At 43.9% G+C, this 20,691-nt stretch overlaps 1 protein-coding gene across 1 annotated transcript in view; it reads right to left on the bottom strand.

Annotated features, from left to right (window-relative positions):
* Positions 1–19,935, bottom strand: part of VPS13C (vacuolar protein sorting 13 homolog C) — a 992,635-nt gene extending 972,700 nt beyond the window's left edge. The window contains exon 1 of the mRNA XM_030188422.1: positions 19,708–19,935. Within this exon, the coding sequence (XP_030044282.1) occupies positions 19,708–19,804 (97 nt within the window). The 5' untranslated portion in view covers positions 19,805–19,935. The remainder of the gene's footprint in view (positions 1–19,707) is intronic.
* Positions 19,936–20,691: the final 756 nt, after the last annotated feature.

Raw genomic sequence — 20,691 nt, 5'->3', positions numbered from 1 at the left:
GTACATATTACTTAGTTGTTTTATTGATTGCTATCTGCTGCCACTGGACAGGGACAGATTTTTTTTTTAAAAAAGGAAAATGGCCTTCTTAAAAACAATGTGTCAACAACAAATACAAAAAAGGCAACTGTACGAACTAATTAACAGAGAGAAAAGACCTCAGAAGTTCATGGCTGCACACTTACAGTCACTTGACAATGTATTGGCTAAATGTAATAGCTGTCTTATTTGACTCCAATTATATTCACTGGTCAAAAACTCAGTTTTACAACTTCTATGTAAAAGATTACTTATTAGCTTCAATTTTTTTTTCTATTTTACATGTTCAAACTCAAAAATTTGACACTTAAATAAGGATCCTATAAAGTAAGTGTGTGTCATATCGTAAGAAGCTTCCAACAAGGATCCAATAAAAATGAGTACTTAACTCAAATGAGAAAAGTCCCAATAGGAGCTTCTGTTTCATCCATTAGGCTTCATCAGGTGATTTATTTATGTGCTCAAGATATATTAAAGACAAAAATTGGTTAATATCAGTTACTACTAGTTATAACCTAGACCTTGGACACCTTCAATGCTGTTTAGCTGAAGTGGCAAAGTGGCTTCAGAAGCCCCCAGAAAACTACAACCTGCTGGATTGTTGGCCATGCCACGCCTCCCTCAATTACTCCTATTTTACTTGGGCTGCCAGTAAAACCTGATGATCAATTCAAGTACCTAGGAGTTACACTTGATTTGAAACTGAGTTTTTCTCCTCAAATTTGTTCAGTCCTAAAATCAGATTTGCCAGCCCTCCATAAAATTACACCTTTACAAGGCCTTCTTGACCTTAAGGCATTACATACTCTTTCATGCATTTATAGGTCCCGGACTTGACTATGGTAATCTGATCTATGCAGGCATCTTTACATCATTTATGAAAAGGTTTCAATCTCTGCAAAATACTGCAGCACAGGTCTTAAGGCAAGCAAACTGGAAGGTCCAGGTTTCTCCTCTTTTTCATAAATTACACTGGCTTCAAGTAGACTACAGGATCTAATTCAAATTCTCACACTCACTGATAAGACACTATCTCTACCTCAGGAAGCAGGTGAAAGCTTGGCTCTTCAACTAGGCCTTTAATTGAAGAAGTAACTAACTTGTTAGTCTCACACACACACGAGTGACTCGGGCTACATATACTGCAGCAGGACATGTTAATCCACTCCTACCCTAACTGAGATAATATTTAACCATCTCTCTGACCTCATGTGCAACTTTCTTTAAATCAATCACCTTACTTTCTAACTCTTCTTACCCATCTATGTGTTACATCTTTGCTTTACCATTCACTATCACTTATAATGTTCTATTATGTATTGTGTTGACATTGTAAATAGTATCAATCAAACTCAAAACACACAGCTTCACACACGCTGTGTATTACAATGGATACACGACACACTATAGCCCAGCAGTATCACTTGTTCTTCTACTTTCTTTTTTATTATTATTTTTTTAATTTTTTTATATATTTTTTTTTTTATTTCCTCTTGTTATTCTTGTAAGTGGAGAAAAAGGCTTCAGTAACGCCACCCAGCCAGCCAGAACTTAACCGACTATAAGGCATAGGCAGGCACACCATCATCTCGCCACAAAAAACAACTCCACAATATTCAAATCCATACAAAATAAATACTGCTAAGCATCTCATGTATCCATAGCACACAGGATTAATGTCTATACTTTTACTTTCCTTTACCTATAGTCAAGGGATAATCCTTTACGATTGAATAATATGTGACTGCTGCCAGTTACTTAGCTTAGATTCTCATCAAACTGGCTCAGTAATATCCGTCTTCACCCAACAGGGAATCCCCGTTTCGCTGTCGCTGCTTCAGGGGTTCACTATTATTGAAACAATTCACATATTTCTCTTCTATTGCCGCTCATGGACACAATAACACTCCTGTGTCGCCTCTGCTGCACTCTGAAGACAAGGGGATAATTAGTCCTTAGTTTGTCTGAGACAGATAGGTTTACGTCAGGACTTCTGGTCTGTGTACTCAGCTGATCACTGCATTTTGCATAAGATGTGTAATAAGTTCTCATAATAATAATTAGGAATTCAGGATTGTACTGGGTTGTGTAATCACTCCTTTAGTTAGTGCATTAGGATAATCAGATCGTATTATCTATTCTGGTAGCAAGTTATTTTTGTATTTTGCTTCGCATTTTGCTTCAGTACTGTTTATATATATTTTTTCTTTACATAATAAATAATATATATTCCATCTGTGGCACTGTTCATTTCTCCAGCACAGCTAGCTTTTCAGTGGGCTTCAGAGGTACACCCCTAGACATGAGTCCAGGATAACTATTTAGCAGTGTTCTGAGTCATATAAGTACCTCTAGCGTGTTACAAGCTTCTCTGCCATGCCGGCAGGACAGACTGCGACGCGGGCGCTCTCCTGTACTCCCCCTTTCAGCCTTAAAAAGAGTTCAACTAGTGCCAGAGAGCCAGCATTGCAAAAAGCAAAAAGAAACTTTTACTGTCATGAACAAAGGCAGGAGAGCCACTTCGTCAGAACACAGCTGAGACTGTTTTGTTTTTCTTTCTTTTTTTTTAGCTAAATGCAGCTGCCTCTTCCTTGACTCTAAGAGTTCTTCCCTTGAAGAGTCCGAGTTTCTAATAACCCCAGCTTACAGGTAGCCCCCACAGGAGGGAGGAAGCAGGGAAGGGACACGGCCCCCCGGGTGTTACACCCCCGAGGCACCAAGAGACCCCCTCGGACCTCTGCCTCAAATAACCAGGCTCAAATAAGACAAGTGCACAGAAGGAAAATCTAAACTTTTTTTTTTTAGAAAAGAATTACTAAAAGAAGGAAAGTAAAAAAGAGAGACTGAAAGGGCTCAGCACCTTCCACCTGCTGGAGTCTGAGGATACTGAATCTTTCTGTTCCTAGCAAGGGCTCTTATTGGCTCTTGCTGATGAGTCAGAATTCTCAGTCTTCACCTGCTGGAAGGCATAAACAACCCATCAGTCACTCGCTGGGCCGGTCCAGAGGGACGCTAAGGAAAGGGGAGATAAGGGGGAATGTGATTTGATATACCACCTTTCTGTGGTCACAATCAAAACGGTTTACACATTATATCCAGGTACTTACTTTGCACCTGGGGCAATGGAGAGTTAAGCGACTTGCCCAGAGTCACAAGGAGCTGCAGTGAGAATCAAAACCAGTTCTCCTGATTTCAAGCCACTGTATTGACCATTAGACTACTCTTCCACTCTATACTGTATCAGACCAAAAGTCCGTGAGGGTCAGGTATGCAGTACATCACATACAGTGGTGGAAATAAGTATTTGATCCCTTGCTGATTTTGTAAGTTTGCCCACTGACAAAGACATGAGCAGCCCATAATTGAAGGGTAGGTTATTGGTAACAGTGAGAGATAGCACATCACAAATTAAATCCGGAAAATCACATTGTGGAAAGTATATGAATTTATTTGCATTCTGCAGAGGGAAATAAGTATTTGATCCCCCACCAACCAGTAAGAGATCTGGCCCCTACAGACCAAGTAGATGCTCCAAATCAACTCGTTACCTGCATGACAGACAGCTGTCGGCAATGGTCACCTGTATGAAAGACACCTGTCCACAGACTCAGTGAATCAGTCAGACTCTAACCTCTACAAAATGGCCAAGAGCAAGGAGCTGTCTAAGGATGTCAGGGACAAGATCATACACCTGCACAAGGCTGGAATGGGCTACAAAACCATCAGTAAGACGCTGGGCGAGAAGGAGACAACTGTTGGTGCCATAGTAAGAAAATGGAAGAAGTACAAAATGACTGTCAATCGACAAAGATCTGGGGCTCCACGCAAAATCTCACCTCGTGGGGTATCCTTGATCATGAGGAAGGTTAGAAATCAGCCTACAACTACAAGGGGGGAACTTGTCAATGATCTCAAGGCAGCTGGGACCACTGTCACCACGAAAACCATTGGTAACACATTACGACATAACGGATTGCAATCCTGCAGTGCCCGCAAGGTCCCCCTGCTCCGGAAGGCACATGTGACGGCCCGTCTGAAGTTTGCCAGTGAACACCTGGATGATGCCGAGAGTGATTGGGAGAAGGTGCTGTGGTCAGATGAGACAAAAATTGAGCTCTTTGGCATGAACTCAACTCGCCGTGTTTGGAGGAAGAGAAATGCTGCCTATGACCCAAAGAACACCGTCCCCACTGTCAAGCATGGAGGTGGAAATGTTATGTTTTGGGGGTGTTTCTCTGCTAAGGGCACAGGACTACTTCACCGCATCAATGGGAGAATGGATGGGGCCATGTACCGTACAATTCTGAGTGACAACCTCCTTCCCTCCGCCAGGGCCTTAAAAATGGGTCGTGGCTGGGTCTTCCAGCACGACAATGACCCAAAACATACAGCCAAGGCAACAAAGGAGTGGCTCAGGAAGAAGCACATTAGGGTCATGGAGTGGCCTAGCCAGTCACCAGACCTTAATCCCATTGAAAACTTATGGAGGGAGCTGAAGCTGCGAGTTGCCAAGCGACAGCCCAGAACTCTTAATGATTTAGAGATGATCTGCAAAGAGGAGTGGACCAAAATTCCTCCTGACATGTGTGCAAACCTCATCATCAACTACAGAAGACGTCTGACCGCTGTGCTTGCCAACAAGGGTTTTGCCACCAAGTATTAGGTCTTGTTTGCCAGAGGGATTAAATACTTATTTCCCTCTGCAGAATGCAAATAAATTCATATACTTTCCACAATGTGATTTTCCGGATTTAATTTGTGATGTGCTATCTCTCACTGTTACCAATAACCTACCCTTCAATTATGGGCTGCTCATGTCTTTGTCAGTGGGCAAACTTACAAAATCAGCAAGGGATCAAATACTTATTTCCACCACTGTATGTAAGAATCATCCATCAGGTGTCCCCCGATTGGAAAAAGGTTGAAAACAACTGGACTAGGTGAAAAGCAGTCAAGAGGTCCAAAAGGACCAATAAATACTTCACTAGCTTTGGCAAGTATCTTAGGGTAGATATCCCAACTAAGACGGATTCAGTGCTGTGCCCTTTTCTAAATCCTGATTGGGCAAAGTCCTATCTAGCATAATCATCCAAGAAATCTGCAATTTGACCACAGACAACATTGTCCATTAGTTTAGTAGCCAAGATTGATTAGCCACTGTCTTTAATTGGAACAATCTGGGGGGGGGGGGGGGGGTCTTTGTCTTTTCCTTTCAGAATAGGTCTAATAAATGAGTATTTTTCTCAGCAAAGAATTTAGTTGTTAGGAATTCTTCTAAGGAACTGTTTCACATGGTTGATGGCCTTTTTTCTACCTAATAAGCTACTGAAGCTGTAAGTCTGCCCTCGAGTGAAACTTTTTGTGATTATTTTTTGCAAAAGGTGACAGATCTTAATAAAGATACTGCTGTGCAGACTTCAGATGAAACTGAAAAACAGGTATTTCTAGTGTGGCGGGAGGAAGGGCAAGTGACTGAAGTTACCGGTAAATTTAATTTCAGTTTCAAAGGTTTAGTGTTTGGGAAAAAAAAAAAATCAAACTAGGTCTATCCTCCCTAATAACTGTCTTTGGCAGTCGTTAGAAATTTGGCTGAACTGGATTGAAAAAAAAATTCAGTTCTCTTACCATATATTTTTCAAATATTTGTAATTAAATCACATACCATGCTTTGTTTTACTCCTTAGAATCTACATTAGCAAGCAGCACTTTTAAGGTATTTCCTTAATAAAATGATTGGAGACAATAGCCGAGTCTTTGAAAAATTAGGCTGATAGGCATTCTCCATTATCTCTTTTTGTTTGTGCAATAATTGTCCTTAACAAAAATATGTAGCAGCAGCTTGAACAATAAACTGCTTGAGATTCCAGAATATAAAACTTTCTCAACACCCAGTAATCTAGAATCCTGCTCCTAAAATTAAACAACTGTAGATGAAGAAAACTGGTTTGCTCCAAAATAGTTTATAAAGATGACCTTTTTTTTTGGGGGGGGGGGGGTCATGTGACACCATGCTGCAGGGAAAACGCTGATCTGCTCTTCTCCTGCCTTCACCCCAGTGCCCCCTGCACTATTACCAGCATCTTTCCCATAAAGTCAGTAATTGGAGGTGATCTGGGATTTGATAACCACAGTGCACGAGGCCTACCGTTCTTTTTGACAACTGCATGGCGGGCATATCAGTCCAAAAGGAAAAGGATTGCGGGCAAATGCTAGAATCCAAAATGGCGACGTCTGCTAGCCCCTCCGCGTCAGCAGCAAGCTCGGTGTGGGCCATGGAGATCACAGCGGAGGTGACTGCAGCTTTGGAAGCCATGCTGGCCAGGAAATTACAGCCTATAGAGCTTAAATTGGAAAGGATGGAAATAAAAATGGACGAGTTTGTCACATATCAAAAGCGCATGAGCGACTTTGAAGACAGGGTACAAGGAGTGTCCAATACTCAAGCCAGCTTTACAATCTAAGGTTGCAGCATTGGAGGAGAAAATGGAGGACCATGAAAACAGGTCGCAGAGAAATAAGTTACACTTAATAGGCATCCTGGAATCCATGGGGGCAGGGGACACGGTCCACACACTGGAAAACTGGTTAATGCAAGAATTGAAATTCCCGGCCCCCTTCAGATAGAACGCGCACACAGAATTGGGGTCCAGCAGCCCTCTAATGCCAGGCCGCGACCTGTGATCTTGCGCCTACTGAATGCTGCACATAAAGAGATGATACTATAGGAGCTCCATCAGGGCAAGACCTTGTCTTTTGAGGGGAGCCGTGTACTGTGCTTCCAGGACCACTCGGCTGGAGTTGCAGCTAAGAGGAAGACCTTTACCCCAGTTTGTTCAAGACTTCATACCAGAAATATTAATTTTGCACTTTATATCCAGCCAAACTAAGGGGAATTCATCAGGCTAAGACATTATTCTTCAATATAGCAGCGGAAGCACAGAGTTTTTTTGAACCAACTTAATCAGGAAAAGCCAAAGATCACAGCCCAGGACAACCCTTGAGTTTATGGGACCCTGCTTCCTGGAGCAGCTGTTTACACAAGTGTGAATCCAGCACCTACAGTTGATTTAAGATGGACTCTTTAGTCTTTGCCCCCTAATGATTTTTTCCTCTCCTTAGTAAGGAGACATGTGACCGAAGGACCTCTGTAGGGCACCTTTTAGACTTGGTAATATCTGTGTTGTCATCGGAAGGCAGGGGACCTTTTGGGTCTTTGTCAGGGGCTATGAACCATTTATTTGGAACAGCAGACCTCTAAATGGGGTCGCTTATATACTGTGATCTTTACCTTGCATCTCGCACAGCTTTAGTTCCTGTTTTGATGGCAACGTTACAGGGTTATTGCTAATGCTAGGGGTGATTGACTGAAGGTTGAAAGTGTTTACTGTTTATAGACCTTATGCGGCTTGCAGTGTATGTTGGGTGGGTGTGGGAGTGTTGAGGTGGATAAGTGTTAATGCATGCTCAATTTCTTGTCAAAAGACAACTTTTTTTTTTTTTTTTACTTTAAAGTTTTTATTGAGAGCTTAACAAGCATAACACCTCAAAATACTGAACACGTTACATTCCTTGTAGAACAATATACTTCCAAAGTTAGACACATACATGTATAAGTGCATAGTTCTCTTTTCGACCTACCCACTCTCCATTTTTGTCCCCCCCCCTCCTCCCTTCCTTGAATCTATTTATTCCCCTTCCCCCTCCCTCCCTCCCTCTCCCACCCAAACTAACTCCCTTCCCTTCCCCTATACATAGTAACTTAAACTTTACATTTCACCCAGTATGTTATCCAAATGTACCCACTCCTCAGCATCTAATTTTAATCGCCCCAGTCTGCGATCTGTTAGTTTCTCCATCTCGGCCACTATTTTAATTTTTGCTGCCCATTGCTGTCCGGTCGGTCCCAATTTCGATTTCCAATGAAAAGCTATGAGGGACTTCGCTGCCGCCAGACTTATGCGTTTTACGCGTCTATGCCATTTCAAACCCCTTCTATTCCCTCCCCCCAGAAGGCACCATTTAGGATCACAGGGGAAATCAACCTTCAGTGCTTTAGTGAGAGAGCTTGCAACATCTGACCAAAACGTTTGCAGAACAGTACATGACCACCATATATGCCAATACGTTCCCACTGCTTTTCCACAACGCCAACACTGATCATTAGCATCAGGATACATCTTTTTTACACGGTCAGGTGTGTAGTACCATCTGCTTAATACTTTGTATGCATTTTCTTTAATCAATACACATATTGACGCCTTATTCACCTCCCTGCATATAGATTTCCACTCAGTCACATTCAGCTCACTCCCTAAATCTCGCTCCCACTCCTTCATATATGGAAATTTAATGAATTCCTCCCCCCGGAGATGGCGATAAAACAGAGTTATGCCTTTCCCCCTTTTGCTCACAAAACTCCATGTGTCTTCAAAGGTCTCCGCCTTCTCCATTGCAGGACTACCCCATCCCTGCTTACCAACAAAGTGTTTAACTTGCAAGTAGGCAAATATATCTGTCTGTGTTAGTCCGTATGTTTCCTGTAGTTCCTCAAAGGGTCTAATTTCCCCTGAATCTAGTAAATCACTAAATTTGACCAATCCCCTGCGTGCCCACCCTACAAATCCCCTTCCCTGGGCTCCTGAGTAATTAATGCATTGGTGGATAATATTCTCGTTCCTCTTAATTTATCCCTTTGTGACCCCCATATCGTTAACAAGTGCATGATAAATGGGTTCCTCGTTATATGTTTATAAGTTTAGTAGATATGGAAGCCCATAATACTCCCTTTAGAGAATATCCCTTCACAAAATGCTGTTCCAACCTTGTTAATGCTGTCTCATCCCCCCTATTCCACTCCGTCATAAATTTTAATTGGGCCGCCCCGTAATACCATTGTAAATTGGGAATACCTCTACCCCCTAGATCCACTGCTCTCCACATGATCTTCCTGGAAAGTCTGGCCCCCTTCCCTCCCCAAATGAACCGGAATATTTCAGATTGTAATCTAGATATCTCTCCCTTAGGGACTGAGATTGGCAAGGTTTGAAAAAAGAATAAAAGCCGGGGGAGCAGATTCATTTTTACTGCTGCTATCCTGCCCCACCATGACAGCCAGCCATGCCTCCATTTACTTAGATCTCTCCTTATTTCCCTAAACAGTGGGATATAATTCAACAAGTATAATTGAGATAAATCCCTCGGAATCTGAATTCCCAAATACCGAAAATGCCCTGCCGCTTTTTTAAATGAGTAGGACTCCAGCAATCTATTTACCTCGCTGTCTGAGAGAGTCACCCCTATCAATTCAGATTTATCGTAATTAACTTTAAAGCCAGACATCCCCCCATATCTATCCAGTTCCCGTTTAATAATAGGCAATGTCAATAGTGGATACCCAACATAAAACAAGACATCATCTGCAAATAAAGCTATTTTATGCTCTGTGTCCCCTATCCTCGCCCCTTTAATATCTGTTAGGATTCGCACCCGCTGTGCCAGGGGTTCAATGGAAATCGCAAACAATAATGGGGAGAGAGGGCAACCTTGCCGTGTCCCCCTTTGAATCGTAAACTGTCCTGTGTAACCCCCATTCACTTTTATTCTGGCTACCGGTGATTTATATAGGCACTGTAACCATCCCACAAATCTCTCCCCAAATCCCATTTCACTCATCACCTCCCATAAATAGTTCCACTCCACCCTGTCGAATGCCTTCTCGGCATCCGTTGTCAAAAAAGCCAGCGGCTCTTCGCTTTGTTGAGTACCCCATAGGATATGTAATGATCTCCTTATATTATCTACCACCTGTCTCTTGGGCACGAAACCAGATTGATCTTCATTTATCAAATACGGCATCACTATCCCCAGCCTATTGGCCATTATCTTGGCTAAGATAATAATATCCACGTTTATCAGGGATATCGGTCTATATGAACCACACACTCCTGGATCACGCCCCGGCTTTAACAGAACCGATATCCCCGCCTCATGCATACTAGGTGGGAAAGATCCGCCTGTCAAACCACTGTTACCCACTCTACATAGGACAGGCACCAGTTCCTTGGAAAAGACCTTATAAAATTTGGCCGTGTACCCATCGAGTCCCGGAGCCTTCCCCCCTTTTAAATTTTTTAATTACTTCAAACACTTCTTTATGGTTTATGGGTTGCTCTAACATCTCCCTTTGTGATCCTGATAATTGCTGGAGTCCCAACTCCTGTAAATATTGTTGTATTTCCCCCCTGGAAACCTCCGTCCCTTTTGCATATAAAGTAGTGTAGTATTGCAAAAATTGGTCACGTATAGCCCTGTCACTGTACAAAGGAATCCCTCCCTGTCCCTTAATCATCGATATTGTACTATTGACCTGACGTTGCTTAAGAAAGCGGGCTAGCATAGTACTCGATTTATTACTAAATTCGAAGAATTTCTGTTGCATGAGATGCCTTTGAAATTCCATTTTTAACACCTGCAGTTTTTGTAATTCAGCCCTACATTCTAATAAACTTTGCAAGATTCCTTCCCTCCTGATGTTCCGCCTCTAGTTGTGCTAATCTTACTTTAATCTCCAATTCCCTAGATTCTCGCTCCCGCTTCCGGATTGCTCCATTTTTGATGAGGCGTCCCCTTATAACCACTTTAAGAGCATCCCACAAGCTCCCGTCCGACACCTCACCCGTATCATTAAATTCCATATATTCCTTAATGGCCCCCCGGATCTCTGTACAGATCTTGTCATCCCCTATTAATGATTCATTCAACCTCCAATAGGTAGATTTCCTTTCTTGCCCTAGATCCGAGAACGTGATCCAAACCGGGGCATGGTCAGAAGCATGAATGCTCTCTACTTCTGTTTCTCCCACCCTTTCCCATAGGGAGCGGCTAACCCAGATCACATCAATTCTTGTGTATGTCTGTTGTGCGTGCGAGTAGAATGAAAATGTTCGTTGCCTAGGATGTTGCAGCCTCCAAACGTCAAGGAGATCCAACTCCTTGACTAAAGCCTTTAGCTTACTTCTATGTGGTTGGAGATTACCTCCTTCACCCTTGGAATGATCCAGCCCTGCCCAGGTCATATTAAAATCTCCCCCCATTATTACCCTGCCTGCTGCGAACTGCGCTAATTCTTCTCGAAGAGATTCAAAAAATTGTCCCTGCCCTGTGTTGGGAGCATATAGATTTATAATTGTTACAGTCTGATTATATAGTTTCCCTTTTATCGCAATGCATCTCCCCTTTGCCTCTGTGTACATATCTTCCTTGTGAAATGGAACCCCCTCCCTAATGTATGTAGCCAGACCCCCCATTTTACCTCCCCGTGGGTCTGCCAGTGCATAATAGTTTCCGAAATTCTTATGTTGCAGCAACCTTTGATCTTTCTTTTGTATGTGTGTTTCCTGGAGCATTATAATGTCCTACTTTAAACGCCTGAGTTCATTAAAAATAATACTTCTTTTCCCTGGGTTGTTTAAGCCATTAACATTCCATGAACCCATCCTAACCCCCTCCCCCCCTTCCCTGTCTTCAACCGGCCTCCCTCCCTTCCTGCCAGTTAGTTCTTGAAGGAAGTGTGTCAACGACCGGGTGCCACTATGTACCCTCATATCCCATTCAATCTCACCCATCCATACATCCACCCTTCATGCGCTCACCCTTTCCACAACCTTTCCTATAATTGAGCCCTAACAGTCCCTTAACCACTTCAACAGCTCACTCCAACCACCATTTTGTCCTTTACAGTCAAGTTTGATCTCCTTGCGCCGGGCTAGCTGTGCTGGGAAGTGGTGTTCATCTTCTGCCTCTTCTAACTGTTGTCCATCCCGATTGCGACCTGATCCCGGAGCCCGAAGTCTCTCCTTTCAGCCTCTGTCCCTCTGCCGGAAGATCTTTACACCCCAGGTCCAGCAATGCTTTCCACGCTCCCTCCGTGGTCTGACATTTTTTGGATTGATTGCCCATTGTGAATTGCAGGCCAAACGGGTAAAGCCATTTGTACCTTAAACCCTTCTGCTGCAGATAGGTTGTCACCATTTTGAAGTCTCTTCTTCTTGTCAAAGTCGCCTGCGCCAAATCTTGAAAAACTTTAACACTACAGTTCTTCCATGCTATGTCCCCCATGCTTCTTGCTTTTTACCAAATCAATTCCTTTGCTTGAAACTCGTGAAAACAGACTATGATGTCTCTAGGTGCATCTCCTCTCCGAGGACCAAGACTCCTGTGCGCCCTATCAAGCTGCACAGTATCCATTCTATGCTCTGATTGGGAGTTCTCCCCCGAAGTTAAGATGAATGCACACAATTCCTGAATTACTTTCACACAGTCCCCAAATTGATCCTCCTCAGGGATCCCTTTGAATCTCAAATTACCTCTCCGCGATCTATTCTCAAGATCTTCCATCTTCAGTTCCAACTCCATTCTGATTCGTTTTTCCTCTTTAAGGGTAGCTTGCACAGTTTGTAGCTCCTCTCCCATTGCCTCTATATTTTCCTCATTTAGGGCCACTCTGTTTCCTATCTCTTGAATTTCTCCACGCAATTCTGCAACAGCAGCTTGAATTTCTTTTTTTGAGGTTACAACCTCCGTCTTCAATTCCTGAAACCATTTGGCAACATCCCTCTTAGTGAGCTCCATTTCGCTCTCCGAGCGCTCTTCATGCTCCAGCTCCGAGTCCGAGACGTCAGCCGCCATTTTGGCTCCGCGCTTCCCCGCTGTCTTCTCTAGCGCCGCTTCCGCCTCTGTTTTGTCCACTTTGAAGTGGTATTTCTCCAGCTTTTTTCGGGTCGTCATGCTGTCGGACCTTAGCTGGAGCTTCGGTGGCGCGATTTTCCTCAATTTCTCAGGTGAGATCCTATTTAATATCGAAGCACCTCCGGAGCTTCTCTTTCATGCAGCCATCTCCCAGTGATGACATCACTTCCTCCAAAAGACAACTTCTTTATGTTGGGATCTGGGGAATTTCAGTGTGGGGGGAGGATTTGGAGACATGGGAATGGGGGAAAGAGATAACAAGGGTGGGGTGGAGGAAGACAGGACACTCATGTCTAGCTTTAAGGGGTGATTGCTATATTGTGGCCTGATTTACACACTCTCCTTTCCCCGAAAACAAACATGCTGGTGGCTGGAGGACGGTCCATCAGCACTTACACTGTCAGAAAGATTCCCTACCAGAGATGGAATTACGTGGAAAATGGGGGGGCATTCTTTCTCCCATAAAAAGATCTAAAATATTACAGGCCTTACAGCGACATAGTGTGGATATTGCACTGCTCAAAGAAACACATTTAACAGAATTTGAACATTCTAAATTGAGACACTGGTGGGTGACAGATTCTGTTGCATCCCCCCCCCCCCCCCATTAAAAAAGGGGGGCTGTGATTCTCTTTTGCAAGGGAGTCTTGGAGCATCTGCAATTGCTTTACGCTGATACTGAGGGAAGAGTAGTCATATGCAAAGTTACCCTACGGAGACAGAGTTTTATTTTATGTAATGTATATGCCCTGAATCAGTTCAGTAAAACTTTTTATAAGTCTTTACTGGACTGCCTTCTTCCTTACGACCATTTGCCCTTGGTAGTGGGGGAAGATTTCAACAATGTTTAGGATCCACAGGTAGACAAATCTCACAATCCCATGGGGAGGGGGGGGGAACGCTTTCTTTCTCATCGAGACTTACACCATCTCTGCCAGACATTGAATTTAAATGTTTGGAATGTTTTACATCCCTTTGATCGAGACTACACTCATCTATCCCAGGAACATTCCTCCCACTCACGCATTATCTTCTCATATCGGATGCCCTTCTTACTTGGGTGCAGCAGGTGGAGATCGGACCACGCTCTGGTGTGGACTGGCAGTTTGGTTCATGAAAGGGGGGCCTCCCCTGTGGCATTTTCCCCTTTGGTTGATATGAGACAGCCAATTTCAGATTTTATTGCAAAAACGGAAAGAGTATCAAGAGCATAATTTGGCACACGCGACACACCCCGGTTTGTATTGAGAAACTGCAAAAGTTGTATTGCGGGGTGACATCATTAGTTATGTCAGCCATAGGAGAAAGACGTGCAATCGAGATATTATTCAGATGGAGCAGCAGGTTTGTCTGGCACGCCAGCACTATGGTGAGACTGCCTGTGGGGAGGATAAAAAATATTTATTGGAGCTTCAATCTGCATTAAATGAACTCTTACAACAACGTACAACCAAATTCATAGCTTACTATAAAAACTGCCTTTACTGTCATGGCAATAAGGGGGGGGGGGTCATTTATTGGCACATTTGATCTCTACAAGGGACGATCCCCACTGTATCCAAACCTTGAGGGACACAGAGGGTGGACTCCTTCCTACGGATGAGGCGATTGCGGATTGTTTCCAGGCACATCTACAAGGGCTATATGCCACACCGCCTGAGGAAGAATTAAGAGAGCAGCAATATTTAGAGGGGCTGAATTTACTGAGAAGAACTAGGAGCACCTATTACTACGGAAGATGTGATCTGGGCCATGCGTCAATGTCTGTTGCTTAAGACACTGGGATCAGGTGGAATTTTACAAGTTGTTGGGAGATGAGTTGGTCCAGCCCCTGACTGCTATGTTTAATGCCCATCTTGATTCGAATTGCCTGCCGGGCGAGTTGAATATGGCCCATAATGTCATTTTTGTTTTAACTAGGGAGGTACCCACTGTCGCCAGATTCGTATCGGCCAATTTTCTTATTGAATGTGGAGACAAAACTTTTGGCTAAGGTTTTTGCGAATCGGATGGCGTGGCTTTTAACAACTTTATTACATGAGGCCCAGGTAGGGTTCATCAAGGGGCACTCTGTAGTTAAGAATATGCGCAAAATTCTCACCTCTTTGGAATGACGGGAATGGGCGGATGTGCCTTTTATATTGGTGAGTTTTAACGCTGAAAAGGTCTCTGACCAGGTGCGCTGGGATTTTTTGTTTGCAGTTTTGAGGCAATATGGTTTTGAGGATCGTTTTCTACGTTTTGTTCAACTTTTATATACTGACCCTAAGGCAAAACTACTGGTCAATGGGATTTTGTCAGGGGCCTTCCCAATTCTTCAGGGAATTCGCCAGGGCTGCCCACTTCACCACTACTGTTTGTTCTTACCCTTGACCCTTTCATATGAGATGTTTATGCCAACCCAGACATTAAAGGGTTAGAGCTGGGGAACAGTACTTTAAGATTGCTGCCTTCGCAGATGATCTTTTGGTGCATTGACAGCCCTGTTGGAAAGTTTTTCTGAATATGGAGATTTTGCAGGTTTTAGGCTTAATTTAATGAAATCGGAGAACATACCCTCAGATATTGACATCAGGCAACTTGCGGACCTGAACATGTATACTCTGGAGGAAAGGAGAAACAGGGGTGATATGATACAGACATTCAAATATTTGAAAGGTATTAATCTGCAAACGAACCTTTTCCGGAGATGCGAAGGCAGTAGAACGAGAGGACATGAAATGAGATTGAAGGGGGGCAGACTCAAGAAAAATGTCAGGAAGTATTTTTTCACGGAGAGAGTAGTGGATGCTTGGAATGCCCTCCCGCAGGAGGTGGTGGAAACGAAAACGGTAACGGAATTCAAACATGCATGGGATAAACAAAGGAATCCTGTTCAGAAGGAATGGATCCTAAGGAGCTTAGCCGAGATTGGGTGGCAAAGCCGGTGGCGGAGATGGTGCTTGGCAGACTTATAAGGTCTGTGCCACAGCCAGTGGTGGGAGGCGGGACTGGTGGTTGGGAGGCGGGGATAGTGCTGGGCAGACTTATACGATCTGTGCCAGAACGGGTGGTGGGAGGCGGGGCTGGTGGTTGGGAAGCGGGGATAGTGCTGGGAAGACTTATACGGTCTGTGCCCGGAAAAGGACAGGTACAAATCAAGGTAAGGTATACACAAAAAGTAGCACATGTGAGTTTATCTTGTTGGGCAGACTGGATGGACCGTGCAGGTCTTTTTCTGCCGTCATCTACTATGTTACTATGTTTTCCACTTCAGTGGGCGCACACTACATTTTGATATTTGGGTATACAACTAGGGATGAATACCGGCTGGTTAATTGGTAACTGGACTACAGGGGGTCCTGGCCTTCCCAATATTAGACTTTACAATCAAGCCTGCTTGTTTAGACGTTTGACTGGTTCTCTGGGAGTCAGGATTATGCCCCCATTTCTTATGAGAAAGCCTTATACACAAACAGGAAAAACTTCTACATCAGAAAGACCAAAAAGGAAAAAGTAGAGGCTGATCAAAGGACGAATCCAACACTGGGGCTGTTATGGAGAAATACGAGCAGTCCCCACAGAGTTCATCGGTGTCTGTCAATTTGCGCGTGTTTGTTAACCAGCCCGACTGAATTACAGCGCTTTGGTTTGCCATTTGCAGAGTTGGAGGATAGGCTCCTTCAAATGAATTATTCATTTGAGCCCTGATGTAGGCGGTGTAATATGCTGAAACACGGACTGTGTCGGGTACTTTAATATTTATTTTATTTATTTGTTACATTTGTATCCCACATTTTCCCACCTATTTGCAGGCTCAATGTGGCTTACATAGTACCGTAAAGCTGTTTGCCAAGTCCGGTATAGAAACAAATACATGGTGATGTTGTGGTCGATTAAGGTTCAGGCACAATGGGGATCGAAGAAAGGAGAGGTTATATAGTGTCCATTACGAGCTTTGGTTTTGCTGTGTTGCAGAGTGTAGGCATTTATGTTGGGTTGGTAGGGTATGCCGCATCAATAAAGTATTTCTCCATAACAACCCCAGTGTTGGATTCATCCTTTGATCAGCCTCTTCTTTTTCCTGTAAAACCTTACACGCGCCATATCATCTTCTATCCTTGATACAGGCCCCCCTCTCAAATGCTTCCACGTCCTTGGAGTCGTAGTGGACTTTTACACCCTTTGCGAGATGCATGGAAATTTCTTGTCAGGCTGTTGGGAGGTGATCCGACAACGATGGATCAATTGCCCCTGTGTGGAAATACTGATTTTTTTTTTACCTGGGCGGGACAACCAAGCTTTTGTCCGGCAGGAATCTAGAGGACTGACTCTTCTGGAACATGTCCTTACACCAGCGGGAGACTTGAAGCCGCTGAATGATCTTATTGCCTCAGAATCTAGAGTGTGGGGAGATGTTATTGCCAGATGAAACCTTACTATTTTAGTTTATCACAGGTTTCTTTGGGAGTTCAGTGGGAGAACGCCTACGTGCTTTTTTTGAGGCTACATCTGAAGACAAACTGTTCATTGCTGGCCTTCATAAGGTTCTTAACCAACACGTGGCAAAGAAGGATTTGGGAGCAAGACATGAGGACCCGCTTGCCAGATTGGGATCCACTCTTATCGTTGCAAAAGACGCCTCAGATAGTATTAACAACTGTTTTACAGGAAACGTATTTTAGGTGCTTATATCTCTCAGCAGCAAATGTATCATGCAGCATTTTTACTCTCTGTGACCTGGCTTTCAGGACTTTGGGAGGGAGGGGTAGGTTCTTTTTATTCCAGAAGATGAGACTGGTAGCTCTAAAGTGTGTGTTACAAGTTTGGGTCTCTTCGGATGCCCCTTCTTTTTGGGGATGGCGAAACTAGGTACATACTTTGGCTCAATGGGAGGCTTGGGACACCTCCTCTTCCCATAAGCGTACATAGAGATACTTGCTCACATGGGACTCGTATCTGCCTGTGCTGTCTCCTGTTGACCAGTCTCCTACTTAATAAATTGCATTCCTGATCGGTTAAGGGAGAGGGAATGGTGGTGAGGATTAGGGTGTCCTAAAAAGGAGTGGTTTGGGTGTGAGGGTTGGGGGTTTGGGGGGGGGGATTAATTTGCGGTTTTATCTTGTAGTTAGGTTCTGGGGACTAGAAGGACTTGTGTCAGCCGACCATAAATGTTTCAGAAATAGGGATCATATGACTAGGGTTTAGCTGTGGAGGGGATGGGAGTGGGTGGGAGGGGTTGAGGTTGATAGTATGAGAGGTTCAGGTGTGGGGGGTTAGGTAGAAGTTTGTTACAAAATTTGATGATTTTATTATGTTCATTTTTGTATAGTTTGCCTGATTGTCTATTCTTTGCTCTTTTGGAGTATTGGGTTGTTTATACTGATGAATCATCAATAAAAAATGTTGGAACATAAAGATGACTTGGGAAGACAATAGCAAAGACACCCTGTCTGCCAATAAAGCATCACACAAACGCACCCCCATAAGTCCTTCACAGCTTGAATACAGGGTAACTATCTTTACTTTTTTTTTTTCCTCTCTTGAGCCCATTTTTAAACTTTCTGCTTTTCATCAGTTTTCCCCCATACCAAATTTGATCCCATTCTGTTAAATGTTAAGGGGTCAAGAATATGGGGGCAAAATAACAGATCCATAAATCAGCCCAACATCTGTTGGGTTGAAGAGAGTAAAAAGCACCAGATAAGTAAAGATGCTAAGAGCAATCCAAAGACTCTACAACACTGCACTGAATCTAATCAATCAAACCAGACAGCCCCCCCTTATCTGATCATATTCTCAGTTTCTATCTACTTTTGAAATACTGTTTTTGTTGAAAAGTTCTGTGTACTAGGGTCTTTCAAACAGAGGGTCATTAGGCATCATCAGCAGGCAGAAATTAGTAGTAGCAGCAGCAGCAGTTACCCCCATCACCCTTTATCCTCCCTTTCAACGCTGACTTAAATAACAAACACCGTGCCATCACCAGTAGCAAGTGTTATATATATATATATTCAGCCTATTAAGCAACCAAACAAGCCCAGTCTCTGAGTGCACGTGGAATGCAATATCAGTGATTGATGTCTCCTCGTTTGTTCCTGGGTCACCTGGTTTATTTCCCACTCCTTGTGTATTTCTGTTTGGTTGTGGGATCTCAGCGTTCCTTCACTGAATTTAATTACAACACAACATGAACTCACATCTTTGTGTCGGAAAGTTGACGTCGTAACACAAAAGATGCCTCCCAAGTACTATCATGCATAAAAAGGTATCACACAAAAGAAAACCCTACCAATAAAATTAACAAGCACCTCCAGGAAAAAGTGTCATATACTTAATCTTTTGTATCTGATAAGGTTTCTATTTTCATAATATGCCTTAAGGCACAGAATACTAAATTCACCAGACAGCTACTCCGGGTTCTGGAACTACAGCTGAACTATTGACTGTGCAACCCTTTCATTAATACCCTATTAAATACCATAAAACGGATGGGGGAAAACAGAGTATCTAAGCCAAGCAATAACCATAGAGGCTGGTTTGATTACTGGCAGAATTGGGGCCTGGGTACATACTTCACTTACAGTCTGATCTGATAAGGTCCTAAACTAACATTACACCAGCCTTACAGGAAATCAGCACTACTACTACTTATCATTTCTAAAGCGCTACCGTTTTAATGGGTATTGCATTTCCATGTCACATGAGCCCTCCCAATGTTGAGCACTGTCAGACAAGGTAGCAAGAAAAGTCCTTAGTGCGCAGCTGAGACACCACGAATGCCCGCTATAGTGAGGAAAAACCGATGCTCCATTCAACCGAAAAGGACACCTAAGCACAGTAAAAGGAAAGAAAACAGAGATAGAAAGGGTACAAGCCTTCCTTGGCAGCAGCCCGCATACCGAGCGGCAGTCAATTTATTTACAAAAGATACTCTCTTACCCCCCCAAATGCCGAGTTTGAGCTGGGACCTGTCCAAATTCTCCACATAATCCCCCAGGAATCTGTTAAGGAGATCCGCTACCACCGACTCCAGCATGTTGACAGCGAGCGAGCGGGCGCGCCCCTCCGTTTTGCTCGCACTAGACAGGGCGAGGGGGGCTGCGGCGCAAACCTGTGACCACTGTAGAAAGCGACACCAGGCTGCAACCCAAACTAAACACCAGGAGGTTACATAAGCCAAACCAAACCAACCAACGTTGCCGCGCGCCTCAGTTCTGTCATGTGACAGGAGTCGGGAGCGCGCAGAGCGGCCGCACTGCCCCCAATCCGGTCATTTGACGGGAAGGCGCGTGCAGAAGACGTCGCGCCCTCTCTTCGATTTAACAGACGAGCACGCGCGTGGAGTCCTGGTGGTGGATGCTGGGGGAGAGCGCACTGCTAGCATTGCATAGTTGGAGTGGGGGTGGGGTGTTTGTGTCTAAATCTTCAGAATGGCCCATATAGACTCACTTCAAAATACAGACCAGATTTGGGGTGGGCTGAAGAGGTGTCTTCCTTAGCCGATGTTAAAACATTCCGGTGTCTAGGACAGAAATTTAGGAAGGGGCCCCCAGAAACGCCAGTTTACCCAGTTCCAGACTGGAGACATTTTGACCAGTCCTTGTTTGAATTAACATGGCAAAACGGTGTGGGATTTGTAGTTCAATGTATACCCATTGAAATCATTGCTGCAAGTCCCACAATGCACCACCAGGTCCAGAACTGGCCGTACATCTCCAGCCTGTAATTGGGTAATTTGGCATCTCTGGTCCCCAGAGTTTCCAAGTTACCCAGTTCCTGGAAGGAGACTTTTTGGCTAGACCTGGTTTTGAATTTGCATCCCAAAGCCAGAGCTGCCAAGTTACCCATTCCAGGAGGGAGACTTTTGGCAGGTCCTGGATTGCTGCCATCCTCATCCTGGTGCATTATGGGATCTGCAGCATT

The sequence above is a fragment of the Microcaecilia unicolor genome, chromosome 1 (genome assembly GCF_901765095.1).
Source record: "Microcaecilia unicolor chromosome 1, aMicUni1.1, whole genome shotgun sequence".
Lineage (NCBI taxonomy): Eukaryota > Metazoa > Chordata > Amphibia > Gymnophiona > Siphonopidae > Microcaecilia > Microcaecilia unicolor.
This window is presented reverse-complemented; position numbering and strand designations above follow the sequence as displayed.